We start from the raw sequence: 22684 nt of genomic DNA on the forward strand, positions 1-22684 counted from the left end.
GCTTCAATAAAAAATATGTAAAAAAAAAAAAAAGAAGAACAAGGGTTCAGGCGATACTCATTGTTCCAGATTGGCCACGGAGGGCCTGGTATCCGGATCTTCAGGAACTACTCATATGAGATCCCTGGCCTCTTCCTCTAAGAGAGGATCTGTTACTGCAAGGGCCGTGCGTGTTCCAGGACTTACCGCGGTTGCGTTTGATGGCGTGGCGGTTGAGCGCCAAATCCTATCTCGAAAGGGTATTCCCGGTGAAGTCATCCCCACTCTGCTTAAAGCTAGAAAGGAGGTTACGGCGAAGCATTATCACCGTATTTGGAGAAAGCATGTGTCTTGGTGTGAATCCAAGAAGGCTCCTACGGAAGAATTTCAGCTGGGTCGTTTTCTCCATTTTTTGCAGGCAGGTGTGGATGCGGGCCTAAAATTAGGCTCCATTAAAGTGCAGATTTCAGCCTTATCAATTTTCTTTTCAAAAAGAATTGGCCGCCCTTCCAGAGGTTCAGACTTTCGTAAAAGGAGTGCTGCACATCCAACCTCCGTTTGTGCCCCCAGTGGCACCATGGGACCTTAACGTGGTGTTGCAGTTTCTTATGTCACACTTTTTTGAACCTTTACGAAAGGTTGAGTTAAAATTTCTCACTTGGAAAGTGGTCATGCTTTTGGCCTTGGCGTCCGCAAGACGGGTGTCGGAATTAGCGGCTTTGTCTCACAAGAGCCCCTATTATGATTTTCCATGTGGATAGAGCGGAATTGAGAACTCATCAACAATTTCTGCCAAAGATGGTTTCTTCGTTTCACATGAACCAACCTATTGTGGTGCCTGTGGCTACTGAAGCCTTGGCTGATTCAAAGTCTCTCGATGTAGTCAGAGCTTTGAAAATGTATGTCGCCAGAACGGCTCAGATTAGGAAATCAGAGGCTCTGTTTGTCCTGTATGCTCCCAACAAGATTGGGGCTCCTGCTTCTAAGCAGACTATTGCACGCTGGATCTGTAATATGGTAATGGCTGGATTGCCGTTACCGAAGTCGTTGAAGGCCCATTCTACCAGGAAAGTGGGCTCATCTTGGGCGGCTGCCCAAGGAGTCTCGGCGGTTCAACTTTGCCGAGCAGCTACTTGGTCGGGTTCAAACACTTTTGCAAAATTCTACAAGTTTGATACCCTGGCTGATGAGGACCTCATGTTTGCTCAGTCGGTGCTGCAGAGTCGTCCGCACTCTCCCGCCCGGTCTGGAGCTTTGGTATAAACCCCATGGTCCTTTTGGAGTCCCCAGTATCCTCTAGGACGTATGAGAAAATAGGATTTTAATACCTACCAGTAAATCCTTTTCCCTAGTCTATAGAGGATGCTGGGCGCCCGTCCCTGTGCGGACTATATCTGTAGTACTTGTTGATAGTTATTGCTTTTGTTACACAGAGGTTGTGTTTCGGTTATGTTCAGCCTGTTGCTGTTTTTGGTTCATGCTGTTAACTTGTATTTTCTTAAAAGCCATGTTGTACGGTGTGTTGTGGTGTGGGCTGGTATGTATCTCACCCTTAGCTTAACAAAAATCCTTTTCCTCGAAATGTCCGTCTCCCTGGGCACAGTTCCTATAACTGAGGTCTGGAGGAGGGGCATAGAGGGAGGAGCCAGTTCACACCCATTTAAAGTCTTAAAGTGCCCATGTCTCCTGCAGATCCCGTCTATACCCCATGGTCCTTTTGGAGTCCCCAGCATCTTCTACGGGCTAGGAGGAAAGGATTTACCGGTAGGTATTAAAATCCTATTTTTTTGGTTAATGTAAGTAAGCAACTTAAACAAAATTACTAATCATATCAAGTAAGTGGCTTAATCATTGAGATTAGTCAGCCTGTATAGATGCATTTATCTGTTCACTAACTTTTTTTAACATTTTTACCTGGGTTTTATATTAAGAACCTTTTTCTCTTCAGGGCCAAAAGATGCACATTTCACATGGGAGAAGGATGGTGTTATAATGGAGAGCTGTGCTAAGGAAGAGATATACCCACTAGCTGATGGGAATGTGCACATCCTCAGCTGGGTCAGAGATATTGCCACTAAAGATGCAGAGTATTATTGTACTGTTGAATCAAAAATTGGACTAAAGTCCTCAAAAGTATTTATCAGAGTTACAGGTAAACACCCATTGCAGTATGTGGGAAGGTTTTGTTTTATTAGGCACTATACCGTGTAATGTCATCAAGTTTCCAACCCCTCCCAGGAGTGGTAACCAGCAGCAACTGTAAGTGGGGGACATTTTGGTAAGTTTTCTCCCTTTAGCAAAGCTTAGAACAAGTCCTAATTGTCCTTAGCAGTAAATGGTTAAAGTTGTTTAGAGATGGATATCTTAGGATTGTGGGTGTATAAATAATAAATACCTTAGTGAAATGCTTCTAAACTAAATTGCTGACATTAAACCTCTTTGTATGTATATCTATGATATTCAAAGTCATAAATAAGTGATATTTAGAAGTGCTCTAGTTGCAGATATTGGTATTTGTTAGCTAAGTCTTTATTAAAGTGAAGGGTTTCATGTATGTTTAGAGCAAAGACGCAACGTTTATATATCTGGCTGTTTTTCCATGTCTGTTGTAAGTCTCTACTGAAGCTACTAGGTTAGTCATTTACAGTTCACTTGTCCAGCAACTACTGATGAGCAAATTCCTTTGCGCTGGTCTGATAACCAAGATCAAAATGCAACAATGTCCTTTTCATTTCCTTTTCATATAGGTTCGTTAAATCAGGGCTGGTCAAATGAACTTACAAAATGGAAAAGTGCAGTTAGCGAGCATAGCACCATAATGAAGAGCTGGAAAAAGACCTGGGTACAGTCATTATGATTTTATTATTTATTAACAGTTTCTTATATAGCGCAGCAAATTCCGTTGCGCTTTACAATTGGAAATAACAATGATATAACAAAACTGGGTAATAACAAACAGTCGTAGAGGTAGGAAGGCCCTGCTCGCAAGCTTATTGTTGTGGTTTTACATTTGTGTTGGATTATGTAATGATTCTATGAAATTAGACTGTTTGAGATTTAGAATGACTTTGAAAGGATAACAATGTGCTGCTAAGAACTTTCATCAATATGTATGCAAGTTTCTTGGTGTATGTTTATGGGATGTGGTCAGGATCCCGATGGTCACAATGTCATCTGATCCCAAACAGGGTTAGGCTTCCAAAAGGGACCGTTAGGGTTAGGCTGGGGGAGGGGTGAATTATGGTTAGAATACTCACCGGGATCCATTGGCATTATGACCGTCTGGATTCTGAACGCCGGCATTTTGTACCCAACTCGTATTAACATGTGATGTGCAGTTGATTGTAATCTACTTTTTTTCATTGATATCCGATGCCAGTTCCCTACACAAGAAATCTCATTTGTATGAGGAGAAGTGTTACCCATGATCCACTTTAATTCTCTTATTCTAGTTTAGCAATTCAGTGTACTCAAATAGAGGGGCGAGAGATTTTATATAGCTTTTTTTCCTGTAGTGCTGCCTATGTCTTGATCGGTCTGAACAGGGAACCCTCCTTCCTGACTCAGGTTGGTGGGCCCTTGAGACTGCTTGTGGCCTTTTGTCTTTCTCTTTCTAGGAACCACAGAGTAGACTGTTAGTATGCACAATCACACCTCTTCTAGGCCCCCAAGAGACTGTGGCAATTGGGCCCATGAATCCTGTCAGTGGCTGACAGGGATAAACACAATAGAAAAGGTCAGGCGTGCCAAGTATAAATTAGAATGCAGGTCTAAAAGCAGCACATTCACCTTGGTGACAAAGATTAATCTAGCCCAAATACACAGTCTTAATGCAATTACTAGCTGACGTTTACCATATCAAACCTCCAAATAATAGGCATCTTTTGTCTGATTCTTTTCATTTCTATGTGTGCATGTAATTCAGTTGCATGTGACACTGCCAACACTTGCCCCTGTTGTGTTGTTGGCTGGCCCAAACTTATCTGAGAGATATTTAAACCATTTTCTATTGTTTTAGGAGAGTTGCAACAAGAAAGATGTCAACTAAACACAATGAGAAGAATGCAACAAGATGAATGTGAATATGCAGCCAAGCTCCCAGGAATAGAGTCTTATTATGGGGACGGAATGAAAGTGCCTCCAGTGTACAGCAACCCTGGAGTCTGAGAAACTGTTTTGTTGCTTTGTGTGTTGTTTTATACCTGTGACTTTGTCCAAGATATCCTTGTCCTATCATAATATAAACTCTTAAATATAGATCTATACACAAATACATCTCCTTGGATGACTTATCATAGATGGATCCAGGACCCAAAGTGGATAGACAATTGTTTGCCATATAAATAACGTACATATAATGGAGAATGGTCTTTTTTTATTGTGGTAATGTACTAATTGCAATTAATCATTTACTTTGAAGTTTAACTTTTTATTTTATTGTTGGATAATGGACATTACCTGTTGCATTATTATAATCCTGAATAGGCAATACAACCTACATGAGCATAATAGAGTAATGAAAATGTTGACCATTCCCAGTAAATAAGTCTTTTATATTTAATTGATGAACCTGTATTTTTAAAGACTGTTTTGTACTATCAATATTATGCCATTGTGTAATATAGATTTTTTTTTTTTCTTCTTTTGCTACTTCTACACTAAATGAGCAGTGTACTGGGAAAAAGCTATATGCTAATGGATATGAAGAGCAACACCCCATCCCATATTATTATTATTAGTTCTTTAAGCTTAAAATACCAGTTGCTGAGTAACAGACAGAGTTCCTGCATAATGGCAACTCAACAATGTGTAGTGTGGGAGTAATTATCCACTACAAGTTTTCATGTGAGTTTCCCTCGGTGCTGTTCAATCAGGAATTGGATAGAAAGCCCCATTTGTAGCCACTGTATTTTATTTATGAATGTATTTTAAAGCCTCCAATTAAGTAATCAGGCTTCATTATAAATAACTCCTACGTTCTCAAGTGCAAACATTTTTGAAGTTTAAGAGCAGGGACTTAGGTTGGTTTAATTAATAGTGATAATTTCCCTGAATTGCTTCTGTCTACAATGCCGAGTGCTAGGATCACTGGCCAAGCTTGGCAGGAAGAGGGCAGATCACCTCACCTGCCTATGGAGCCTACAAGGTTGGGGGGGATGACTATACAAAGTTTGATTTTTAAATATCTAGAATGAGAACTGGATCTTGGTTGTGTGTTTGTCGATTTTATGTAGCATCTTTAGTGTATGGTTTTACAATATTGTATTGCTTCCCCTCTCTGAACCTTTAGCATCCACAATTTCATTATTTTTTTAAAAATATGACTTGCATTTTTATTAGGTAAAATAAATGCAAAATAAATAAGATTTTATTATTCGGATTCCATAGGGTCCACAGGGGAACATCGGGGTTATAGGTGGTGGGATCAGGTCCTGGGCATCAAACAGTTAAGCTTTTCAGAGTTCCCAGTATGCCTCAGTCCTTCTCTCTATAACCCCATGCCCATGCTCAGGCAGGTCAGTTTTGGGTGCCAGTCCAACATGGACTTCCCACCGTTTAGCTGTATCTCCACACCCTCCTCCCCTCAGACCGCCATATCGGACTAGCCAGGTTTCCGGGAATGCTATGTTCAGTCTTCCTGTAAAAACATCTCCAAGGAGCCAGGTTTTTACAACACTTATATTCTACCTGCTACCAAACAAAGTAGAGTAGTTGATAAAGTGCTCATTGCAGTTCAATTATTGTATTGTCTGCATTGAATGTGACTTGTGCTAGTTTCTGCTGTCTGATTTTTCTTATTTCAGCTCTCATACTTATTTGTGTGTGTGTGTGTGTGTGTGTGTGTGTGTGTGTGTGTGTATGTATGTATGTATGTATATATATATATACACACACACACACACACACACACACACACATACAGCTCAAAAAAATAAAGGGAACACTAAAATAACATATCCTAGATCTGAATTAATGAAATATTCTTATTAAATACTTTGTTCTTTATATAGTTGAATGTGCTGACAACAAAATCACACAAAAATGATCAATGGAAATCAAATTTATTAACCCATGGAGGTCTGGATTTGGAGTCGCACTCAAAATTAAAGTGGAAAAACACACTATAGGCTGATCCAACTTTGATGTAATGTCCTTAAAACAAGTCAAAATGAGGCTCAGTAGTGTGTGTGGCCTCCACGTGCCTGTATGACCTCCCTACAATTCCTGGGCATGCTCCTGATGAGGTGGCGGATGGTCTCCTGAGGGATCGCCTCCCAGACCTGGACTAAAGCATCCGCCAACTCCTGAACAGTCGGTAGTTGGTGGATGGAGCGAGACATGATGTCCCAGATGTGCTCAATTGGATTCAGGTCTGGGGAACGGGCGGGCCAGTCCATAGCATCAATGTCTTCATCTTGCAGGAACTGTTGACACACTCCAGCCACATGAGGTCTAGCATTGTCTTGCATTAGGAGGAACCCAGGGCCAACCGCACCAACATATGGTCTCACAAGGAGTCTGAGGATCTCATCTCTGTACCTAATGGCAGTCAGGCTACCTCTGGCGAGCACATGGAGGGCTGTGCGGCCCCCCAAAGAAATGCCACCCCACACCATTACTGACCTACTGCCAAACCGGTCATGCTGGAGGATGTTGCAGGCAGCAGAACGTTCTCCTTTGCGTCTCCAGACTCTGTCACGTCTGTCACATGTGCTCAGTGAGAACCTGCTTTCATCTGTGAAGAGCACAGGGCGCCAGTGGCGAATTGCCAATCTTGGTGTTCTCTGGCAAATGCCAAACGTCCTGCATGGTGTTGGGCTGTAAGCACAATCCCCACCTGTGGGCGTCGGGCCCTCATACCATCCTCATGGAGTCTGTTTCTGATCGTTTGAGTAGACACATGCACATTTGTGGCTTGCTGGAGGTCATTTTGCAGGGCTCTGGCAGTGCTCCTCCTGTTCCTCCTTGCACAAAGGCGGAGGTAGCGGTCCTGCTGCTGGGTTGTTGCCCTCCTACGGCCTCCTCCACATCTCCTGATGTACTGGCCTGTCTCCTGGTAGCGCCTCCATGCTCTGGACACTACGCTGACAGACACAGCAAACCTTCTTGCCACTGCTCGCATTGATGTGCCATCCTGGATGAGCTGCACTACCGGAGCCACTTGTGTGGGTTGTAGGGAGGTCATACAGGCACGTGGAGGCCACACACACTACTGAGCCTCATTTGACTTGTTTTAAGGACATTACATCAAAGTTGGATCAGCCTGTAGTGTGTTTTTCCACTTTAATTTTGAGGGTGACTCCAAATCCAGATCTCCATTGGTTAATAAATTTGATTTCCATTGATCATTTTTGTGTGATTTTGTTGTCAGCACATTCAACTATGTAAAGAACAAAGTATTTAATAAGAATATTTCATTCATTCAGATCTAGGATGTGTTATTTTAGTGTTCCCTTTATTTTTTTGAGCAGTATTTTTATATATATATATATATATATATATATATATATATATATATATATATATATATATACACACACACACACACACACACACACACACACACACACACACACACACAGTTCTGAACAGCCCGGCACTCCTTCAACTCCCCGCCGTTGATCTGTCCCTGTCTTTTTCTGTGCCCGGTGTTTCAGGAGTCTTTACTAATTTTTCAGCATTGCTGCTGAATATTGTCACATACTCTACTGCGGTTGCCTCACCCTGGTTTATTATACTACTGTGTGTGGGGGTGACTTTCCTATATTGCAGCTATGTCTACCAAAGCAAGACGCAAACAGCCAGACACCCCAGTTTTACGGTCATGTAGATTGTTCTCTGCATGTTTATCTGCACAGGATATTGTACAGGATGGGCTTTGTCTAAACTGTTACGCACCTCCTGGCCAGTCAACACCCCCAGCACCTACTCAAGAGCACCCATGGGCTTCTTTCTCTCAGTTACGGTGTACTTTGGTGGATCGGCTCACTCCACCTCCTACTGTATGTTTGCACCACCTAATGTTGTCACTATTGCTAATCCACCTTGGGTGCATACACTAAATAATATGGTTCAGAGCCTAGCCCAGACATCCCTAGCTCTACAAAAGATGTTACCTGGGACTAAACAATCCTCTAGGTCCACTACTAGGACACCTTCATCTCAGTCCACTGCTATATCAGACTCTGAGTCATCTGCTGAGGGGAGGACACGCCATCTGCCACTGATTCCTGCATAGTAGACTGAGAAACTCCCAACACAGTGGAGGTGGCAGCTTTAATTGAGGCTATTAGGCACATACTCCAACTCATGGAGGAGGAACCTGAGCCAGCTGCAAAGAAAACTGATGTTTTTAAGCAGCAAAAGATAGTTCAAATCTGAGGTTTCCTCATTCAGATCCTCTCATGGAAATTAGACAGGAACCTGGAATATTCCGGGTAAGAAGTTTCCTGTGTCTAAACCAGGCATTCCCAACCACGGTCCTCAAGGCACACCAACAGTGCAGGTTTTAGTGATATCCAGGCTGCAGCACAGATGGTTAAATCAAAATAACTGAGCTACTAATTAAGTCAGCTGTGCTGAAGCCTGGATATCACTAAAACATGCACTGTTGGTGTGCCTTGAGGACCGTGGTTGGGAATGCCTGGTCTAAACTATTGGCATCACGTTACCCTTCCTGCAAAGGATTGTGCTAAGTGGGAGGCTCCCCCTCCGGTGGATTCGCATATTCCACATCTTAAGATGTCCATTCTGCCTATCATTACTCTTTCCTCACTGAAAGAGCCCACAGATAGGCAAATTGAAATGTTAAAGGTCTTTTTTTTTCCTCTCACCTGTGCTGTCACTAGACCTACCGTTGCTGCAAAATCCATTAAATCATGGTTTCATTCCATAGAACAGGCATGGGGAACCTTTGGCCCTCCAGCTGTTGTTGAACTACACATACCAGCATGCGCTGCTACAGTTTTGCTATTTGGCCATGCTAAAACTGTTGCAGGGCATGATGGGATGTGTAGTTCAACAGCAGCTGGAGGGCCGCAGGTTCCCCACCCCTGCCATAGAAGAAGAATTACACTCGGATGTATCTGAGGGCTGCATGTCCCACTTGACCCTTATTAGGCACACAGCTGCTTACATTCGTGAAGCTCTATCAGATGCCGGAGTATTGACAGCTAAGGCATTCGACACCTCTGTCTTGGCACGGCGCATTCTCTGGCTACGTTCCTAGAAAGCTGACCTTGATTCCAAGAAAACCTTGGAATTTCTCCCTTTTACAGGTGAAGTGTTATTCGGGGTCGAGTTGGTCAAAATTGTCACTGCCCTGGCTGCAGCTAGGACAGCTTTTCTCCCATCCACACCTACTCCACGTGTTAGGAGTTTGAATTTTCGTTCCTTATGTCCCCAAGGCACAGCAAAAGGACAGACAGAAATTGTGGTTCCGGCCTTCATCTCCCCAGATCTCTCAGCAGGGCAAACTTCTCTGGATGTGGTTCGTGCTCTCCGTATCTATGTCGATTGGACCAGTTCACTTCGAAAATCAGATTTCCTCTTCATCCTCTATGGTTTGCACAAATGTGGTTGGCCAGCTAATAAACAGACTTTGGACAGATGGATTAGAATGGCTATTGCACAAGCATATTCTCAAGCTGATCTTCCAGTACTAGCTTCAATTTTGGCTTATTCTACTTATCCGTGGGACCGTCGTGGGCAGTGCGCCGTGGTGTGGCCGCTGAACAATTGTGCAAGGCGACTACGTGGTCTTCTATCCATCCTTTACTTAGGTTCTGTGCCTTTTATACATTCACATCCCAGGATGCTTCATTTGGACGCCGGATTCTACTATCCTCTCAGGAGCACCCCCACCTTAAAATACTATTTTAGGACATCCCCGATGTTCCCCTATGGAGCCCTATGGAACCTGAAGAAGAATAGCGTTATAGTAGACTCACCTTTTGTTAACTCTTTTTCTTCGAGGTCCATAAGAGCCATAGGGCACCCACCCTAACGCACCTATCCTATCTGTGTTTGCTGCTTGGGTCACTGGTTCTCTTCTCCTGTCTGTGAGAGTGTGTTCTTATGTGTACCATGTCTTCTCTCTTGATCCTTTTCCTGCTTTGGGCTTGTTACCAAAACTGACCTTCCTGAGCATGGAGGCAAGATTATAGGGAGAAGAACCGAGGGATCCGGGGAAATCTGAAAAGCTTAACTGTTTGGTGCCCAGGACCTGATCCCACCACCTATAACCCCAATGTTCCCCTGTGGACCCTATGGACCTCAAAGAGAGTTAAATAAGGTAAGTCTACCATAATTTTTCTTTTCTAAATTCTGGTAGGAGCAAACAAAGGATAAGGTATGTATGGAATCTGTGTGGTAAATGCAGCTTTAAAGTAAACCATTCTCCACCAGTGTTTTTTCTTTTCGCTTACGTCCTAGAGGATGCTGGGGTCTACATGGAGTATAGACGGGTCCACTAGGAGCCATTGGCACTTTAAGAGTTTGTGTGTGTGGGCTGGCTCCTCCCTCTATGCCCCTCCTACCAGACTCAGTTTAGAAAATGTGCCCGGAGGAGCCGGTCACAGCTAGGGGAGCTCTACAGAGCTTCTTTAGTAAAAGTTTTTATTTTATTTTACGGGGTCTGAGCCACTATCTCTGCTGACAGGACACTGAGTTCCTGAGGGGATCAAACGTTCTCTGCTACAGGGGATCGCTCACCCCGGCAGCTTGCCACCACCCCCTTACAGAGCCAGAAGATTGGTGACGAGTTAGTCACCGGCCCCCCTAGCAAGCGGGGAGCCGGTGTGAAGATAACGGCAACAGGGTATGAAGCGCAGTGGTATATAGTGCAGCGCTGTGAGGGGCGCCCTGAGCCAGCGCCTACACCCTACACCGACCTCTCAAGCCTGTCAGGGTCCCGGGATCTCTGCCAGCATAAATCCTCAGGCCAGTATAATCTTATGAAGAGCGGGAAGACAGCACCATTAAGGGGGCAGAGCTTCTCAGAGCAGACCCAGCAGCGTTCAGCGCCATTCTCCTGCCTGCAGAGACACTGTCAGTGATGTGCAGTCCCTCCAGAGCAACTCCAGCTATCTCTCATGGTACCAGGGGATTGTAGAAGGTGTGTGTGTGTGGGGGGGGGTTGTGTAAAGACTATGTAACCTATTAAGGTACACAGTCAGCGAGCGCTGGTTTAGGGTCTCCCTATACTTGGAAAGCACTGTGTGTGGGTTGGCTCCAATCTCTGTGTCTCTCTTGCCATTCTTGGGGGGGGGGGGGGGGGGGGGGGGGGGGGGGGGGGGGGAGAGAGAGAGAGAGAGTGAGAGTGTGTGTGTGGTCGGTCGGTCTCCATTAAGCTATGTCCAGGGACTCTGTGTCATATGCAGCAGAGGATATGTCCTCTGAGGATGATCCCATTCCATGTAATCAGGATTGCACTCTTTTAGCGCAGATACCAGCAAGGGAGTCTGAATGGTTAGCCTCTATCAAATCCATGATTTCTCAGATTTCTACTAGGGTTGCACAGAATGAATCTGCAACTCGGGCTTTACAGAACTCTATGGCAGTTTGGTCCGGTTCTGTTACCTCAGGGCCCCCTCTGGAGGTTCCCATAAACGTGCTCTTGTACAGATTATGAAGGGTGACACGGATACCGACTCTGACACGGCAGATGGTGATGGGGATGTGCTCAGGGGGCTGCATCTCTTGCTAAAGGGGTGCAGTTGATGATAGAGGCTATAAGGGATGTGTTGAATATTGCAGACACAACACCTGAGCAAGCTTACTTCACTGACAATAAGAAAGCCTCGCTAACCTTCCCTGCATCCAAAGAATTAAATGCTATATTTGAGAAAGCATGGGAAAACTTGGAGAAAAAAATCTAGATCCCTAGAAGGGTTTTGGTTGCTTTTCCCTTCCCTGAGGATAGGAAAAAATGGGAAAACCCACCCATAGTGGACGCGTCTGTATCCAGACTCTCTAAAAAGGTGGTTTGACCTGTTCCAGGATCTACCGCCTTAAAGGATCCGGCTGATCGCAAAATTGATACTACGCTCCAATCCATATACACGGCTTCAGGGGCGATACTACTGCCTACTATTGCCTGTGCATCGATTTCCAAAGCTATAGTAAAGTGGTCAGGCATGTTACTTGAGGATTTGGATACTATGGATAAAAGTGACGTAGAATTATTTTTACGTAACATTCAGGATTCTGCAGGATTTATGGTGGAATCCATGAAGGACCTGGGTTCAATGGCTGCAGGAATTTCTTCCATGACTGTCTCAGCGCATCGAGGACTGTGGCTGCGCCAGTGATCTGCCGACGTGGAATCCAGGGGAGGTGTGGAGACCCTACCCCACACAGGTCAGGCTCTCTTTAGGGGAAGCATTGGATGCGTGGATCTCCACGGCCAGGGGTGTATCTAGGGGTCTGAGCGCCCCTGGCAAAGTAAGGAACTGGCGACCCCCACCACCCAGGGACACAGACGGGGGAGTTACAGATAGGCGAAGGTCAGGGACACTGAGGGAGAATTACAGGGAGGGTGCGAGTAGGGACAATGAGGTGGAGGGCTTACAGGGAGGCTGTGGTCAGGGAAACTGAGGGAGAATTACAATGAGGGTGTGGGCAGGCACACTGAGGGGGAATTACAGGAGTGTACGGGCAGGGACACTGAGGTGGAATTGCAGGAGGGTGTGGGCAGGGACACTGAGGGGAGTCACAGGGAAGCTGAGGTAAGGGAGACTAAGGAGGAATTACAGGGAAGGTTCCGGTAGGGAAAATGAGAGGGAGGGGCTACAGGGAGGCTGAGGTCAAGGACACTGAGGGGCAATTACAGGGAGGGTGCGGGAAGGGACACTGAGAGGCAATTACAGGAGTGAGCAGGCAGGAACACTGAGGGGGGAGACACAGGGAGGCTGAGGTCAGGAACACTGAGGGAGAATTACGGTTAGGGTGCAGGCGGGAACACAGATGGAATTACTTAAAGGTGCAGGCAGGGAGAATGAGGGGGAATCACGGTTAGGGTGCGAACAGGGACACTGAGGGGGAATTACGGGGAGGGTGCGGGTAGGGATACTGAGGGGGAATTACGGTTAGGGTGCGAGCAGGGACACTGAGAGGGAATTACGGGGAGGGTGCGGGCAGGATTACTGAAAGGGAATTACGGTTAGGGTGCAGGCAGGGACACAGTATCCCTACCAGCTCCCTCCCTGTAATTCCCTCTGTGTCCCTGCCTGCACCCTAACTGTAATTCCCCCTCAGTATCCCTACCCGCACCCTCCCCGTAATTCCCCCTCAGTGTCCCTGTTCGCACCCTAACCGTGATTCCCCCTCATTCTCCCTGCCTGCACCTTTAAGTAATTCCATCTCAGTGTTCCCACCTGCACCCTCCCCGTAATTCCCCCTCAGTATCCCTACCAGCTCCCTCCCTGTAATTCCCTCTGAGGGGGAATTACGGGGAGAGTGCAGGCAGGGACACCGAGGGGATATATGCACGCATACAGGTGTGATGGCACTACATGTCCCAGCAAATCCAGTTGACAAGGTGTGCTGGAACTTGTAGTCTCAACACAGCTGGACAGGCAGTCACTGGTCTAGATACCGCTCCATACAGAGATCTTTGTAAGCTGTGATCCAGACTGCCAGGATAGACCATGCAGTGCAGCATGGTACCGCAGAAAATGTACAGGTATGCTCACGCTGCACTGCTGACAGGTGCTGATTGTAGTGGCTGGTGTTTGGTGACAGACTGCGTGGGACCAATGAGAAGGGGAGCAGATTAGGAAGAGGAGTTGCCTCGCCCCTCCCCGTACCCGGAAGTGCCCCGCTCCCCGGCTATATTTACTATCATTGTGACTGTAGTCACAGAGAGTGTCAGAGTGCAATACGCTTCTGATAGTCCGGCAGTGAATGAGCACTGCTAAGGGATGTACTCAATGAGAACTACTATGTCATTCTACTCCCTGGCGCGGGTGGCACTGCCGGGCAGCGCCCACACCTTGGCCGGCGCCCCTGGCAAGTGCCATCCTGGCCAATAGGAAGATACACCCCTGTCCACAACTACAGCGGGTAAGTCACCTTTTCTTCCCTCAGTTGCACCTGCTGCGAAGAAACCTTTTCCTTCAGCGGCATCACAGTCCTTTCGTGTTACTAAAACAAGAAAGGCCAAACCGTCACACACCTTCTTTAGAGGAGGTCGGCCAAAATCCAAGAAACCTGCTGCTGCAGGTTCCCAGGAACAGAAACCTGTTTCTGGTACGCCAAAGTCCTCAGCATGACAATGGACAGCCCGGCCTGCAGGTAGGACCGGTGGGGGAGAGACTCGTCACGTCTGGGTGTCGTCCGGCCTGGATCCCTGGGTACTAGATATTGTGTCCCAGGGGTACCGGCAGGGAATTTCAAGATCTCCCTCCTCACCGGTTCATCAAATCAGGCTTGCCAGCTTTGCCGGGAGACAGGGCTACCCTACAGGGAGCCATCCAGAAGCTGGTGGAGGCACAGGTTATCGTACCAGTTCCTCCCCAGATGCAAAACAAAGGTTACTATTCGAACCTTTTTGTGGTACCAAAACTGGATGGTTCGGTCAGGCCCTTTTTTAACTTAAAATCACTAAACCGCTTTCTGAGGGAGTTCAAGCTCAAAATGGAGTCTCTAAGGGCAGTGATATCAGGTCTCGAGGAGGGGGATTTCCTGGAATCCCTAGATATCAAGAATGCGTACCTCCACATTCCGACTTGGCTGCCGCATCAAGCTCATCTTCGATTTGCTCTGTTGGACTGTCATTTTCAGTTCCGGGCCCTGCCATTCGGCCTCTCCACAGCACCGAGGGTATTCACCAAGGTGATGGCGGAAATGATGGTTCTCCTCCACAGACAGGGGGTGAACATAATTCCATATCTGGATGATCTGCTGCGAAGGCATCGTCCAAGGAGAAGCCGTTACTGTCCATAACGCTCACGACCCAGCTTCTCAGTGAACATGGTTGGATCCTGAATTTTCCGAAATAACATTTGGAACCAACCAGGAGGTTGTCTTTTCTGGGAATAATCCTCGACACGGAGGTGTAGAGGGTGTTTCTTCCAGAGGAAAAAGCATTGGTGATACAAACAATGGTCTGGGATGTTCTGAAGCCAGCCCAGGTGTCTGTTCATCAATGCATGCGCCTTCTGGGGAAGATGGTGGCCTCTTACGAGGCACTGCAGTACGGGAGGTTTCATGCTCGGTCCTTCCAACTGGATCTCCTGGACAAGTGGTCGGGATCCCATCTACACATGCACCAGAGAATACGTCTGTCGCCAAAGGCCAGGATTTCACTTCTCTGGTGGCTGCGATTACCTCACCTTCTGGAGGGCCGCAGGTTCGGGATTCAGGACTGGATCCTTCTAACCACGGATGCAAGTCTTCGGGGCTGGGGCGCAGTCGCTCTAGGGGAAACCTTCCAAGGAAGGTGGTAAAGTCTGGAAGCTGGCCTGCCGATAAACATTCTGGAACTAAGAGCCATCTACAACGGTCTTCTCCAAGCGGCCCATCTTCTGAGAAATCAGGCCATTCAAGTGCAGTCAATGTAACGACAATGGCTTACATAAACCGACAAGGCGGAACGAAGAGTAGAGCTGCAATGTCAGAGGTAACAAGAATAATCCTCTGGGCAGAAAAACACGTGTTGGCGCTGTCAGCAATCTTCATTCCGGGAGTAGACAACTGGGAAGCGGACTTCCTCAGCAGACACGATCTCCATCCAGGAGAGTGGGGACTCCATCTGAAGGTGTTCAAGGAGGTAACAGATCTTTGGGGTGTACCCCAAATAGACATGATGACCTCTCGTCTCAACAAGAAGCTTCAGCGATATTGTTCCAGGTTGAGGGACCCACATGTCATGGCGGTGGCCGCCCTAGTGATTCCGTGGGTATTCCAGTCAGTGTACGTGTTTCCACTCATTCCAAAAGTTCTAAAGCTCATAAGGAGAACAAGAGTTCAGGCAATACTCATTGCTCCAGACTGGCCAAGAAGAGCTTGGTACGCGGATCTTCTGGATATACTGCTCGAAGAGCCGAGGCCTCTTCCTCTTCGGGAGGACCTGCTGCGGCAGGGGCCGTTCGCCTATCAAGACTTCCCGCTGCTACGTTTGATGGCATGGAGGTTGAACGCCAGATATTAGCTCGGAAGGGCATTCCGAACAAGGTTATTCCTACCCTGATACAGGCTGGGAAAGGAGTTACGTCTAAACATTACCATCGTATTTGGAAAAAATATGTATCTTAGTGCGAGTCCAAAAAGTTCCCTACGGTGGAGTTTCAACTGGGACGGTTTCTCCTCTTCCTGCAAGCAGGTGTGGGTATGGGCCTGCGGTTGGGATCAGTGAAGGTCCAGATTTCGGCCTTATCCATTTTCTTCCAGAAACAGTTGGCTGCCCTCCCTGAGGTTCAAACTTTTTTGAAGGGAGTTCTGCACATCCAACCTCCCTTCGTACCGCCTACGGCGCCCTGGGATCTTAACGTGGTGTTGCAGTTCCTCCAGTCAGACTGGTTTGAGCCTCTACAGGAGGTTGAGGTCAAGTTTCCCACGTGGAAGGCTGTCACTTTGTTGGCCTTAGCGTCTGCTAGATGTGTGTCGGAGTTGGGAGCTTTGTCATGTAAAAGCCCATACTTAATCTTCCATGAAAATAGAGCTGAGCTTCGGACACGTCAGCAGTTTTTCCGATGGTTGTGTCTGCATTTTATATCAACCAACCTATTGTGGTGCCAGTTGCGGCTGACTTCTCAATCTCATCAAAGTCCTTAGATGTTGTAAGGGCTCTAAAAATCTACGTGAAGAGGACTGCTCGTCACAGAAAGTCGGACTCTCTGTCCTGTATGATCCCAAGAAAATTGGGTGTCTGGTTCTAAGCAGACGATCTCTCACTGGATCAGATTTACTATCCAGCATGCGTATTCTACGGCAGGCTTGCCGTGCCCTACGTCTGTTAAGGCCCACTCTACTCGTAAGGTGGGTTCTCCCTGGGCGGCTGTCCGGGGTGTCTCAGCTTTACAACTCTGCCGAGCGGCTACTTGGTCGGGGTCGAACACGTTCCCAAAGTTCTACAAGTTCGATACTTTGGCCTCTGAGGTCCTTAAGTTTGGTGAATCCGTTCTGCAGGAGCCTCCGCGCTCTCCCTCCCGTACTGGGAGCTTTGGTACATCCCCATGGTACTAATGTGGACCCCAGCATCCTCTAGGACGTAAGAGAAAATAGGATTTTAATTACCTACTGGAAAAATCCTTTTCTCGTAGTCCGTAAAGGATGCTGGGCGCCCGCCCAGCGCTTCGTTTTCCTGCAGTGGTTATATGGTTCAGTACAACTTTGTTCTTAGTTGAGTACTGCTTTGTTACTGGGTAAGTAATGTTTCAGCGGTTGCTGAGTTTCAAGCTCGTTAGCTTGATGTGCCTTGTATGTGTGAGCTGGTATGAATCGGTGTATAATCCTTCTCTCGAAGATGTCCGTCTCCTCGGGCACAGTTTCTAGACGGAGTCTGGTAGGAGAGGCATAGAGGGAGGAGTCAGCCCACACTCTCAAACTCTGCCAATGGCTCCTAGTGGACCAGTCTATACCCCATGGTACTAATGTGGACCCCAGCATCCTCTACGGACTATGAGAAAAGGATTTACTGGTAGGTAATTAAATCCTATTTTTATTAACTTATATATTTATTGAAGAAATGTTTAAAGGATCATAAAATAATAAACAAGATCAAACACTTAGCTATATTGCTGCTTCCTTGTTTTTTTTTGTAAACAAAATAGGTGCACAACAGATTGGGGGGGGGGATGTAGCAAAGCTTGGAAAGAGATAAAATAGCAGCCAATTCGCTCTCAACTGTCATTTTGCAGGTTTGATATCTCACCTTAAAAATGAACAGTCTGTATTTTATGGTTAGACTAGACAGTGACTGCTTGGGGAAATGTAGTCAAAGACATCCAATAACAACGAAGTAGGTCACACACAAAGAAACTTAGATGATCAGGACATGTGATAAAATTGCCCAAACTCGCAGGGATATATCAATTAATTATCGCATGCAGGGACAGAGGTTGCGAGCAAAAAAAAGTGAACTAAAGGGTTTGGAGCAGTTTTTCATGAAAACTGCTCCAAATGCTCGTTAATACATTCAGGTTATACTAAAATAATGTGAAAAGGTTGCAAAAACATCCTATTTCACATTATTTTTGTAAAAATAATGTTAATAAATGGGCCTCTAAGACCCTAGCAAAACGTGAAGTTACTGGGAAATTATGCTATGGCTAGGCTTAAGAAGTTGCCTGAAAAATGTGTCAATGCTTGCAGCCAATCAATCTGTTAAAAATAGGATTTTGGTACTTACCAGGTAAATCCTTTTCTTTGAATCCATAGGGGGCACTGGAGTACTCTTGGGATATGGACGGCTTTAGCAAGAACAGGGCACTGAATATTTAAATTTAGAACACTCCACCCCTCCATATCCCAGAGTACCTCAGCGTTTTTTACTGAGCCGAACAGGAGCTATAGAGAGGTTGACAATGGAGTATTACATATAACATAATGGACAACAATGAAGTTGACACAGAACGTTACTGACAACTAAACAGTTGACACCATAACCAGTACTTGATAATTTGAACCAGTCGGTGAGAGTGTGTTACCATAAGATCCCCTGAACTTACCAGAAACCAGGTAAAACTGCTCTGGGTGGGCGTCCAGTGCCCCCTATGGATTCAAAGAAAAGGATTTACCTGGTAAGTACCAAAATCCTATTTTCTTTTTCATCCACTAGGGGTCACTGGAGTACTCTTGGGACGTACCAAAGCTTCCCCCTAGGGCGGGAGAGCTGTTTGGCACCTGTAACACTAGGTGGCCAAAGCTAGAAGCTGATGCCGCAAACGTATCAAACTTGTAAAAGTGCACAAACGTGTGCACTGACGACCATGTAGCCGCACGGCAAAGCTGCGTGTGGAATGAGCTGTTACTGATGTAGGCGGCTGTAACCTAGCATGAAGGTAAGCCGGACGTATAGTCAGTTTTATCCATCTGGATAAGGTCTGCGTAGACGCTGGCCAACCCACCTTGGCAGCATCATAGAGAACAAACAACGTATCCGTCTTACGAACTGTAGACGTTCGGGATACATAAACGCGTAATGAGCGTACCACATCCAGAGTTCCAGAATGTCCTGTTAACACAGGAACTACTATTGGTTTGATTAATGTGAAAAGATTACACTACCTTTGGTAAGAAAGCGGGATTCGTCCGAAGTTCCGCTCTGTCATCATGAAACACCAAATACGGTGGCTTGCATGACAAGGCACCCAAATCTGAAACACGCCTTGCCGAAGCTAAGGCTAGAAGAAAAATTGTTTTCCAAGTGAGAAACTTTATATCCACTTGCTATCAGGGTTCAAAATATAAAGACTAAGAAATCTAAAACCAGAATCAAGTCCCATGGCGCTGTAGGTGGAATGAATGGAGGCTGTACGCTGAGGACACCTTGTAAAAAAGTGTGTACCGACGGCAATAGAGCCAATCGACTTTGAAAGTAATTTGACAAATCAGATACCTGCACCTTAAGTGTACATAACCGCAGACCTCCATCGAACCCCGTCTATAGAAATAACAAAAGACGGGATAACTGAAAGATGAAGTCGGAAACTTCCGAGCTTCACACCAACCTATATAGGCACGCCAAATTGTGTAATAATGAGCTGCCGTAACTGGCTTCCTAGCTCGTAACATGGTCGGTATAACCGATTCTGGAATGCCCTCCCTTCTTAAGAGGGCAGTCTCACCAGCCACCCCGTTAAACGCAGCCACGCTAAATTGGGGTAAAGTCCGGACATCGTGGGAGCGGCCAAGGATAGTCTGCGAGTAGTCCGCGGAGATCCGAGAACCAAGCTCTCCGAGGCAAATGAGGCGCCACTAATATGACTGTGGCGGACTCTCTTTTGATCCGTTTTAGCAACAGAGGGAGCAGCGGCAATGGTGGAAACAGATACACGAGGCTGTACAGCCACGCAATTGTGAGAGCATTCACCGCCACTGTCTTTGGATCTCTCGTTCTGGACACATACTGGGGCGTTTGGTGATTGTGGCGAGATGCCATCAGGTCCTCTTGAGGGTAACCCCATCTCTGGACCAACCTGTGAACACTTCTGGATTTAATGCCCATTCTCCCGGCTGCAAATCCCGACGGCTGAGTTAATCCGCCTCCCAGTTGTCCAGTCCCGGAATGAACACTGCCGACAATATCACTTGGTGATGCTCGGCCCAATTGAGGATTCGAGCTACTTCTCGCATTGCCATGCGGCTTCTCGTTCCTCCGTGTTTGTTGATGTACGCGACCGCCGTCGCGTTGTCTGACTGCACCTGGACAGGCTGAGACCGAAGCATGTGCACTGCTTGTCGTAGCGCATCGTAAATTGTTTGGAGTTCCAGGACATTCATAGACGGCAATCTTTCGTGATCCACCCAGAGATCCTGGAGCTGACAATTTTGAACTACAGCTCCCCAACCTCTGAGACTCGCGTCCGTCGTTAGAATTATCCAATTCCAGGCGCCGAACCGTTTCCCTGCGGTTAGATTGTGTTGAGTGAAATCTCCTGAACTGACGCGCATCGAAAGCCGCCACCATTGTGCCTAAGAGGCGAATGTACAAATGTACCGAGACTGAGTGGCTTGAGCACTAATCGTACCAGATGACGAATAATCTGTACTTTCTGTTCTGGTAGGTAAATTCTTTGATTTACCGAATGAATCGAGAATCATACCTAGGAAATGAAGTAGTTGAGACGAAATTATATGTGATTTCTTGAAGTTGACAATCCAACCGTGCTGAACTAGTACATCTGTTGAGACGGAGCTTTGATGAGCTATTACAAATACGGAACTATTGTCACTCCCAGAGATCTGAGATGAGCTATCATCACAGACATCACTTTGGTGAATACCCGAGGCGCTGACGATAGGCCAAACGGTAGAGCCAGAAACTGGTAATGGTTTTGGCGTATTGCAAACCGCAAGAACCTCTGATGAGGCTGCCAAATCGGAATGTGTAAGTACGCATTCTTGAGATCTAGCGCAATCATGAATTCCTTTGGCTCTCAACCTGCAATCACTGAGCGCAGAGATTCCATCTTGAATCTGTAGTAAGTTACGTACCGATTGAGACCCTTTAAGTTCAATATTGGCCTGACTGAGCCATCTGGCTTCGGTACCACAAACAGACTGGAATAATAACCCTGACCCTGTTGGTGTACAGGGACCGGAATCAAAACTGCTGAATCCAGTAGGGACTGAATGGCAATCTGCAGAACCGCCCTCTTGTCGTCCGACAGAGGCAGTCCTGTCTTGAAAAACCGCAGTGGTGGAAGACAGTCGAACTCTATTTTGTAACCTCTTAACACTATATTGCGGATCCACCCATCCGCGGATGTCTGGAACCACGCCAAATGGAATGTCTGAAGGCGTGCTCCCACAATCGGAGAACCGAGATGGGCAGGTAGCCCGTCATGCCACTGGCTTGTCGGTGACCTTTGCGTCCTGACGACTGGTGTTGGTTTGTTGGAAACCACGTCCTCGTCTGCCAGGCGTGGCTGTTCCTCTACCATGGCCTCGACAGGGCCGAGGTCTAAAAGATTTGAACGCCGGGCCAGAGTATTTCCGTCTAGGTACCGTTGGAGGCAATGGTAGGAAAACAGACTTCCCTCCCGTGGCCTCAGAAACCATTTGTCCAATTGAGGACCAAACAACTTCTCGCCCCCCGTAAGGTAACGCCTCTATACCTCTCTTAACCTCTGCCTCCGCTTGCCAAGATCGCAGCCAGAGTGCTCGTCGTGCCGTAACTAGCAACGATGAAATGCGAGAAGTGAGCTGACAGACGTCAGTAGAAGCTGTATATAGATACTCAGCAGCTTCCCAGATTTGATCAGCGAGAAGTATAAGGTGATCGTCACTTAGGACAGTTTTTGACACACAGACGATTTCACCATTGGCGGATTCTCCCATGTAGATGTCACAGACTCTGGAAACTGGTAACTAGACTTAAATCGGCAAGGAATAGAAAACCGTTTATCCGGATTTTTCCGTGTTTCTACTAACATCTTATTAAGAGATTCCGAAACAGGAAAACATTGGAGATCTCTGTCGTTTAGTAAATACGACTTCATCATTTGTCAGAGGCTCCTCAGTCTCTGTACACTTCAGAGACTGACGCACCGCTCTGATGAGATTATCAATGCCTGGGCTGTCAAAATCTTCACTATCTGACTGCTGGTCTACTTCGCCCTCCTCACCCTCATCTTGCGCAGTGAGGTCTGGCATAGAATCGTCAGAATACAACATAGCAGAAACTGGTAAATCATAAGACAAATTAAATTTATCCCATCTACCCAAAGTGGACTTGGACATTTGGCAAGGCTGAGACCCCCGAGGTAGTTCTGGCGGTCTCACCCGAGACTCAGATCTTTTGCTTCCCGCTCTTGTCGAGCGGCGGCCAATTCTGATTGCAACCCAGCCAAGACATTGGCTAGCATTTCCAATGGAGGGTCCGGGGATGAAACCGGCTTAGAAACCGGAGCCGAAATTGTATTTGTAGCTGATTTCACAAAACATACTGTACATGTGGTAGATCCATCAGCTCTTACAGACCTTGCAGTGAATGCTGGTGCCTTACTCATTATGCAGACAGACAATACAATATACAAAA

The 22684-nt window shown here is 46.5% G+C and overlaps 1 protein-coding gene across 3 annotated transcripts in view; it reads left to right on the forward strand.

The window, feature by feature from the left end:
* Positions 1-4958, forward strand: part of SEMA4D (semaphorin 4D) — a 182747-nt gene extending 177789 nt beyond the window's left edge. For all 3 annotated transcript variants that reach the window (XM_063913699.1, XM_063913701.1, XM_063913700.1), the window contains 3 exons: positions 1928-2131; positions 2727-2821; positions 3998-4958. In XM_063913699.1, the coding sequence (XP_063769769.1) occupies positions 1928-2131; positions 2727-2821; positions 3998-4027 (329 nt within the window). In that variant the 3' untranslated portion in view covers positions 4028-4958. The remainder of the gene's footprint in view (positions 1-1927; positions 2132-2726; positions 2822-3997) is intronic.
* Positions 4959-22684: the final 17726 nt, after the last annotated feature.

Source organism: Pseudophryne corroboree, chromosome 1 (genome assembly GCF_028390025.1).
Source record: "Pseudophryne corroboree isolate aPseCor3 chromosome 1, aPseCor3.hap2, whole genome shotgun sequence".
In the NCBI taxonomy this organism is placed as follows: domain Eukaryota; kingdom Metazoa; phylum Chordata; class Amphibia; order Anura; family Myobatrachidae; genus Pseudophryne; species Pseudophryne corroboree.